Here is a 7,804-nt window from a genome sequence, read left to right as displayed (position 1 = left end):
TAATTAGGTTTAGATAGTCAGGGCTGACATAAGTCCACAACAAAAGCTGTTTTTGTAAAAATATAACGTTGTTAACATGCACAGACAACCATCCCAATATTTAGGATTGAGTCCCAACGTGCAGCAAATGCTTCACTTGTTGTCTGGTGACGTGAGCCGCTCCACTGATTAAAATCTGCGTGGGTGGCCTTCGCACAAACACACTAATATACACTCCTCCCCTTCCAGAGAAGAGCAGGAGACCCCTTACCTCAATCACACCCAAAGGCCTTGAGACACCAATCTCCATACCTCTTGCCTCTATAAAAAGGAAGCAGCAGCCGACCCTCTCGTACTGAAGATTTCATCACAGAGAGAGAGGGAGAGAGAGCGCAGGAGAGGGAGAGGGATCACAGTTTAAGAATCTCCACTGTGGAAAATCTGTGGACAAACACAGGGACAACAAGGGAAGCGTGTAAAAAAGGTAAAGCAATCGAGCCGTCTTCTTGTTGTTTTGGCATGGATAACAGATTGTTTGATTTTTGGCAACTTCTTGTTTTTCTAAATGAATACGCAATGATCCAATCATTAAAGACCTTTGCAGACTGTTTGATTTATGATTGTCTGACACATGCAACTGCATTGATATGTTTAAAGTGCATTTCTGTTTCACACAGATTGCCCTTCAGCTTTTTGACGAGCATGCACAGTTATATTTGGATTTCTTTTCCACAAACAGTGATGTGAATCATAAAACATTTAAATAACTCCATATTCCATTAAGTTTTTCATTTTATTTTAATTGCTTCCCCCGAGGTTTCTTTTAACTGATTAATTCTGTGCAGAGCTCAGCTGAGTGACTCATACTGTAGGATGTGTACAGATGAGTCTCTGTCCGAGTCATGATGGCCCACCGAGGAGTCGCTCCTTGGTGGGAGAAACTATTTCCCAACAAAGGAGAGAAAAGACATTTATCCATAGTTGGAAATTTAACCCACCAGAATGATATTTTGCCTAAGAAATGGGAAAAGTTGGGATTTTTCTAAAAGGGGTTCAGATGGTAACAGTGCCACTGGTTTTGTGGCAGAGAGGTTTACACTTGCTCACTTCACTCACAAAATCAGTTTAATAAAAGTTTTACCACAGCGACCTTCAGTTCTTGGTTTAGAGATTAATAATATCAAAAATGTATGTGAGGAAAATTAAGAAGTCTATTCAGTGACTTCATATAAACATATTACTATATTACATTACAAATGCTGAGCCACTTGAAAAATCATTGATACATCAACACAGTTTATGGACTATATGAAAATAACTGGGTGGGCAATGAGGCTTACACATTTTGTTTATTGTTCAATAAATTATTTCTTTTTGTCAAAGCATCAAGTTGTTTGCCATCACATTGATTTCTAGGTCAATATGATAGAAAAAGTCACAATTTCAGCTATAAGATGAACGATAGAGTTTGAAAAAAACAGATGTTTGAGCCAACAGAAATATTTATCAACACTTACAGTACATTGGGCGGGAATAGGTGAACTCTTTCAACTCATTGCAGTAATTTATTAGCTGAGGGTTGTGCTGAAAATTCATACTATACATGAAACTAATAATTTTTAAAATAACTTTTATATGACCTTCTGAAGAAACTCTCATAGCTGTAGAAGACTGAACACTACCAATGAAATTGTCCTAATGTTTGCCTTGAACTTTTTATTTTCCATGGTCTCCTATGTCCCCTGATCTGGTTTACACATATAAACAGCCCTTAGTTTGCTCACACATGTACGCACGTACACATGACTCAATACTCAGCTCTGTTTATGTTGTAACCTCCGTCACTCCAACTACTCGCCAAAAACTTTGTTGCCCTCATTAATTGTCTTGCTTTATCGACTGAGAGAAGTTACTTATCTCTCCCCATGTTGAAATTGTAACTACTTACCAGCTTCCTGGTAAACTGTTAATGTTACTTACCTGACTCAGTTACGATTTTTCTGTGTCACCTGTTGAAGTTGTGGCTTGAATCTAAGAGTGTTTAGCTATTTATCTTATCCCATGTTTTCCTGTTTGGGGTCCTGTTCCCATGTTTTTGTCAGCTCGCGTGGCTGTGATCTTTAATTAATAAACTTCTTCAAACATGAACTTGCCTTGTTTCTGCATTTGGGGCCAGACCTGCTCTGAAATTGACAGAAAAGTTATTAATAATAGTGAGGTAATAGTCAAATATATAAACAGTAAATGGCAATTTCAATCTCTTTGAAAGCTTGCAAAATGTTATTTTTTGTATTATTATTAATATGACCAAAAGAGACCGATCTGTTTTTCACACCAATTGAAGGAAAATTATTTTTGAAAATGATCCAATCTTAAATATTTGTAGCAGAATTAAACCTGCACATTTAGTAACTGACATGATTCCTCTTTTGCTGCAATAATTTCAGCTACACATTCCCAACTGTTCTCACCTGGTCATAAAGGGACATTCCGCAGACCAGACCTTAATTGTTAAAAACCCAGCTTTTCTACTTTAAAATAAGGGACAGGGCTTCCCAGACTCAAATCTGACAGATATGCCATGATGTTGGCTGGATGAGATGCTGCTCATTGGTATTTGAGCTCAGTTATTATTCAGCTGTGACACACAGCTACAAAAGAACCAATCACCTTAAAGAGTGGTGAGACAAGTTAAGTTACATAAGGAAGAGAGAAATGTTATTTAAGTGCATTGATCAAGACACCTACTGTATTTCTTCACAAAAGCACCACTTTCATGCTATTCAGGGAAAGATCAAGTGAATATTTGTGCATATTGGGACTGTTGTGCAATTAAAGCTCTCGATGCTCCAAGGAGAATTTCCCTGCTGTCACATTACCTCTTTTTCTGCTCAAACCCTTCATTGTGTTTCTGTCCTCCACAGCGGGCTGAAGATGGTGTGTCTGTGTTGGATAACAGTGGTGATCATGGTATGTGCGTGCGTCCCTGGGTTTGGGTCACTGTGTAGGGACAGCTCTATCTCAAATGACCTGAGCAACAAGGGCAGGATTGTGGTAGGTTAAGCTGTTCTCTCCTTGTTTGTGTTGTTGCTTTTCTTTCCATCTCTCATACCGCCATCATTAAGTAGGGCGAGGGAGCTGTTTGTGTAGCAAATTTCACTCATAGTAGAAGCAATTGTGAATAACGGACTATGGAAAGAGGAAAAGTCAAGAAAACAAATTAGCCTCAAAAGTAACAGAACAAATGTGGAGCGTCAAAATTGTTGATCATGGAAGCAGATGTGAAACAATGTGAACTCAAGGTCCATGAAAAGCCTTTCTGAAACTTTTGATCACACCACGTGATCATCAGTGCTCTGACAGTGTTCAGACGTGTCCAGAAGAATGGACAATTAATAGAAACTAAATCAATAAAGATAAAGCCACTCTTATTTAGGGCTTACACTAAATCTTACCTCAAAGTGGCAAACATGTTTTCAGCTTTGATTTAAACATAGGAAAGTGCAATACTAAAAGCAGCTTCGCTAGGTTTGGACTCCCTTTAGTCTGCAGGCTTGTTACTTTTAAATGAATGATTCAGTATATTTCGGTCACAAGGAGTAAATTAAAAAAGAGAAAACATTGAAGATGCCACTGGATACTTCACAACGGTCATTTTCTCTATCGTGTCATTTTATAAAACAAGGAAAAGAATCAGCAAATGTTTTATTATGACCTATAGATAAACAGTTGCAATATAAATCTACTTGTTCTTGACTGTAATATGTTGCTTCTGGGATTTCCTCCACACAGGACTGTATTCATCTCTGCTTGTCTGTGATGCAGAACAAATTTCCATTAGCCCTGAAGGTCAACAATGATGAAGACCTCCTACTCTGCATCACTCTGGCTACCCTGGCATTCAAAGACAAGCCATCTGAGCCAGATCTGAAATCTCACGGCAACAAGCGACGCTCATACTCAATGGAGCATTTCCGTTGGGGCAAACCCTCAGGAGACAAGACACCACAGCCAAAGCTGAGGGCCCAAAACAACAAGAGACGCTCCTATACAATGGAGCACTTCCGCTGGGGAAAACCTTCAGCAGACAAGATACAAAAGCTTAAGACTAACAACAAGGACAGACGCTCCTATACAATGGAGCATTTCCGCTGGGGGAAACCCCCTGGTCGTAAACGACGGCCTATCAAAGCCTTTGCCTCTTCACTAGAGGGAGGGGACACTTCTAAGGGGAGTTTTCTCCCTTTGGCTCGGAGGCAGCTGAGCGAGGAAGCAAAGAAGGACCAGACTCAAAATAGTCCTCAAGACCAGCAACTGAAGAGGATGAAGGTCAGCTTGAAAAAATCTGGCCCATTGAGTCTGCAGGGCAGAAAATATGGGACCTATAACATGAGTCACTTTAGATGGGGGGGCCCACCTGCTTCTAAACGTAACAATGCATTTATGAAGCCATGGGAGAGAGAAACTAAGGGCCAGATGGTCAACGCCTTCAGGAATATTATAGTAAAAGATGTACAGAGGGTCATGGGACAAATAGGGGGCAGAAAAGAGGAGGAGGGTGGGTTAGTGTAGTAGTCTCAAAACATTTGCATGTTACCGCCCACATCCTAATTTTACAGATTTTTTAACTAACAAAAGCATGCTGTTGAATGTATTGTGAGCCAAAGGTTTATTTCATGAACACCTTTACTAAAGATAAAAAACAAGGCAGTTTATTGTTGAATAAAAGCAATGATGCACCCAACAACTGCCTTGACCTTCTTGGCCTTTAACTGAAAGCTTTCCTAGGAGTTACTTTTTCAATTTGTATTTCTCAGAATATTTTTACGAAACTCAACTGAATCCCATTCCATTTAAAGGAAAGATTAAAAAACAGTTATATTCATTTATATAGAATTTGGGGAAATGATCATTAATTATAATTGTTATTTATGACAAAATGGCAATTGACGGATTTCACGACATACTACAAAGAAATTACTAAAGCCACTTGGGATAGGCTATGAAAAAGCTTCCAGACAATTTCTGTTAAGGGGATGGTGTTTTTGGAACTAAGACTAAAATACTGTATATAACATTATAGATGTACGAGAGCAATGACATATCAACACTGGCTGAACAGGACATTACACTACAACAAAAAACACTCAAAATGTGAGTTATGTTAGCTTGTGTGTAATTTTGTCTGCTTGAAAAGAAGCTTGGGAATTCACCACTTTTGTCAATTTTCAATGCAATAAATAAGTCTACTATAACGGTTTTCATTATGTTAAATAAATAATAGAGAAATAAACACAAGCCTGAGATGCCATCTTTACTGAGCACTAAGGACACAATAACAAAGTCACACTCTATACCATTCAACATACATTTACATTTAGTCATTTAGAAGATGCCTGCATCCAAGTGAGGTACAAGGCAGCAAAAATCTAAGTCAAGGAGAAAACTTTAAAGCAAAGTGAAAGTGCTGTGTGAGGTTTTTCGGTTTCATCAGCTAGTTCAAGAATTTTTTAATGTATTTATTTTTAATATTTAAGGGCTTAGAAAGTTGGGGAAGAGTTGTGTTTTAGCAGTTTTTGAATAATGGGAGTGAGGCTGCTGAGCGTGCAGAGTTTAAGAGCTCGTTCCACCATAGTGGGACCAATGTGCTGAAGTTTTTTGCTTGGTATTTTTTGTGTGGTGATGGGACAGATGTGGGCGGCTACAGGAAGCCAGTGCCGAGGTCTGAACGGTGGTGTGATGTTTAATTTTTGCCTGATTAAAAATGAGATGTGCTGCTGCATTTTGCATCGTCTAGAAGGGGTTTGACTGTGCATGTTGACAGCCCAATCATCAGGGCATTGCAGATATGACAGAATGCACAATGAGTTAGTTTGCATAATCAGAAGATAGGGTCAGAACTTTCTGACGTCGAAAGCAAATCTGAATGCCCTTGAGACAAAGGACGTGTGGTCAGTAACGTTCAGTGGGGACAATAACTGTAGGCCCTATGCTGACACTAATGTTTTGTTGTACTGAAGGTCTGCCTGGGAAAAGTAGAAGTTTCATGGTGGAAATGTTGAGTTGAAGATGTCTTTCTTTCATCTGAGGGACAGCGAAAGATGCAGATGACTCTGTTATTTTCTATTTAAGGAAGTAGCAACAGTGAAGCCTTTTATCTCATTTAACATCTGCCATTTTGACAGGGCCTAAGATTTCTAGTCCTTCTGGACCACTGACCCTTTAGTTTTCAAAAGAATCTTGTTAAGGCTTTTGAAATGGCCATGTGACACTTTTTGTTGTTCCTTTATTAACTTGTTTCCTCAGTTTTTTAAATTTATGTAGCTAAACATTATTTTACTAGGGGGAAAAAAATCTCTTGGCCAAGGCAGGCAGTAAGCTTCAGTCATAAAATAAGTAACACATACAGATATATCACGTACTTTCATTAATATTAAAATGAAAGAGGGAACTGCATATGCAAAAGTTTTTGTACCAAATTTGATTCAAACTCAGCTCTGTGGACAAACTGCCTAGTTATTATCTATGCTGCTAGCAGCCCAAGAATAGCTTTATAAACAAAGCACTGCCAATGATGAAGCCTGCGAGAGGTCGGAGAGGACAAACCAACCTGAGCGTACAGTGATGAGGGTCTCAGCGCACTGCTTTTTACTGCCAGTCTATCCTAGTTCTTAAGGTCCTTTAATATCTGTACTATATTCTGTTGAAGACTGCAAAAGACACATGTAGAATACACACTGAATTTCACCATCAGACTAACACACCAGTGGCAAATACACAATACAGGCATTCATTTGAGCTGTGTACTGGCAACTTAACACTAGCCGTAAGAGATATATAGAGCAGAACATCATCTAAACATCTGCTGAATACTGTGAATACTGTGTCACCTTGTTTGACAGATGACTCAAGTTCACCAACGGTCATGTGTTTGCGGTCAAATATCTTGATTCTTAATTCCCTGTGTGATGCTGCATAATGACAGCTGCCTTCAGCAATCAATTTCACTTTTATCAAAAATTTTAAAGAATGAAAAAAAAAACCAAAAAACTCAGGTCAGACTTGTTTTGGTTACAGACAAATTTATTGTACAACACAGCAACAATCACTAGCATGCAAAGTCAGTCATGACGCTCATAAGGCATTTCTCCATGTAAAAGCTGCCTTGTCACTAGGGAACCAGTTTTTAAAGTGCAAAGTTCACAGAATGAATAGATTTGACCTACAGCACTACATTTTAAACAGATCCATTAACCAGACATTTAATGGCAAAAGTAATATTGGATTACTGTCAGTTAATTTTACACTGCACTATGCAATGACAACAAGCAGACTGAAAGATTTACATCCTCAGTGCAAAGTTGCAAGATTCTGAAAAGACAGTTTTACAAGGTGCCACTGGAAGGTTTAGACAGCTGCACATTGCTCTTGTTCTTCATTAACATAATGGAAAGTCACTGGACAAAAACTGTAAACTGTGTCTGAAGAGTTTGGTTATTTAAAAAAGAAAAAAAAAAAGATAGATGATAACAAATACACTCACTCGACACGTTTGCACTGACAAGAGTAAACACGAACAGCCAATCTGTTGGACTGGCATGTGTGGACATACCTATACAACATTGAAAAATTAAAAGAAATTAAAAAATTTAAATAATGGGGGAAACTGGACTGTAACACGAGACAATCAGAGACAATACTCTTCACTTTACATTAAATAATATGGTCGCAAGATAGCTGCAACAGGTGTCTGATAATTCACCAATGAGTCATCCTCGCAAAACATCACAAACCTGAACCATCACAGAACCATAACAACAAAACG

The 7,804-nt window shown here is 38.6% G+C and overlaps 1 protein-coding gene across 1 annotated transcript; it reads left to right on the top strand.

Annotated features, from left to right (window-relative positions):
• Window positions 1–251: 251 nt before the first annotated feature.
• LOC137102793 (pro-opiomelanocortin-like) lies at window positions 252–7,204 on the top strand. The gene is made up of 3 exons (XM_067482659.1): window positions 252–463; window positions 2,904–3,033; window positions 3,772–7,204. Exons 2-3 carry the CDS (start codon window positions 2,914–2,916, stop codon window positions 4,549–4,551), a joined length of 900 nt encoding a protein of 299 aa, XP_067338760.1. The 5' UTR covers window positions 252–463; window positions 2,904–2,913; the 3' UTR covers window positions 4,552–7,204.
• The last annotated feature ends 600 nt before the right edge of the window (window positions 7,205–7,804 follow it).

Source organism: Channa argus, chromosome 17 (genome assembly GCF_033026475.1).
Source record: "Channa argus isolate prfri chromosome 17, Channa argus male v1.0, whole genome shotgun sequence".
NCBI lineage: Eukaryota > Metazoa > Chordata > Actinopteri > Anabantiformes > Channidae > Channa > Channa argus.
The sequence above is the reverse complement of the archived record's forward strand: the minus strand, read 5'-3'. Positions and strand labels throughout refer to the sequence as shown.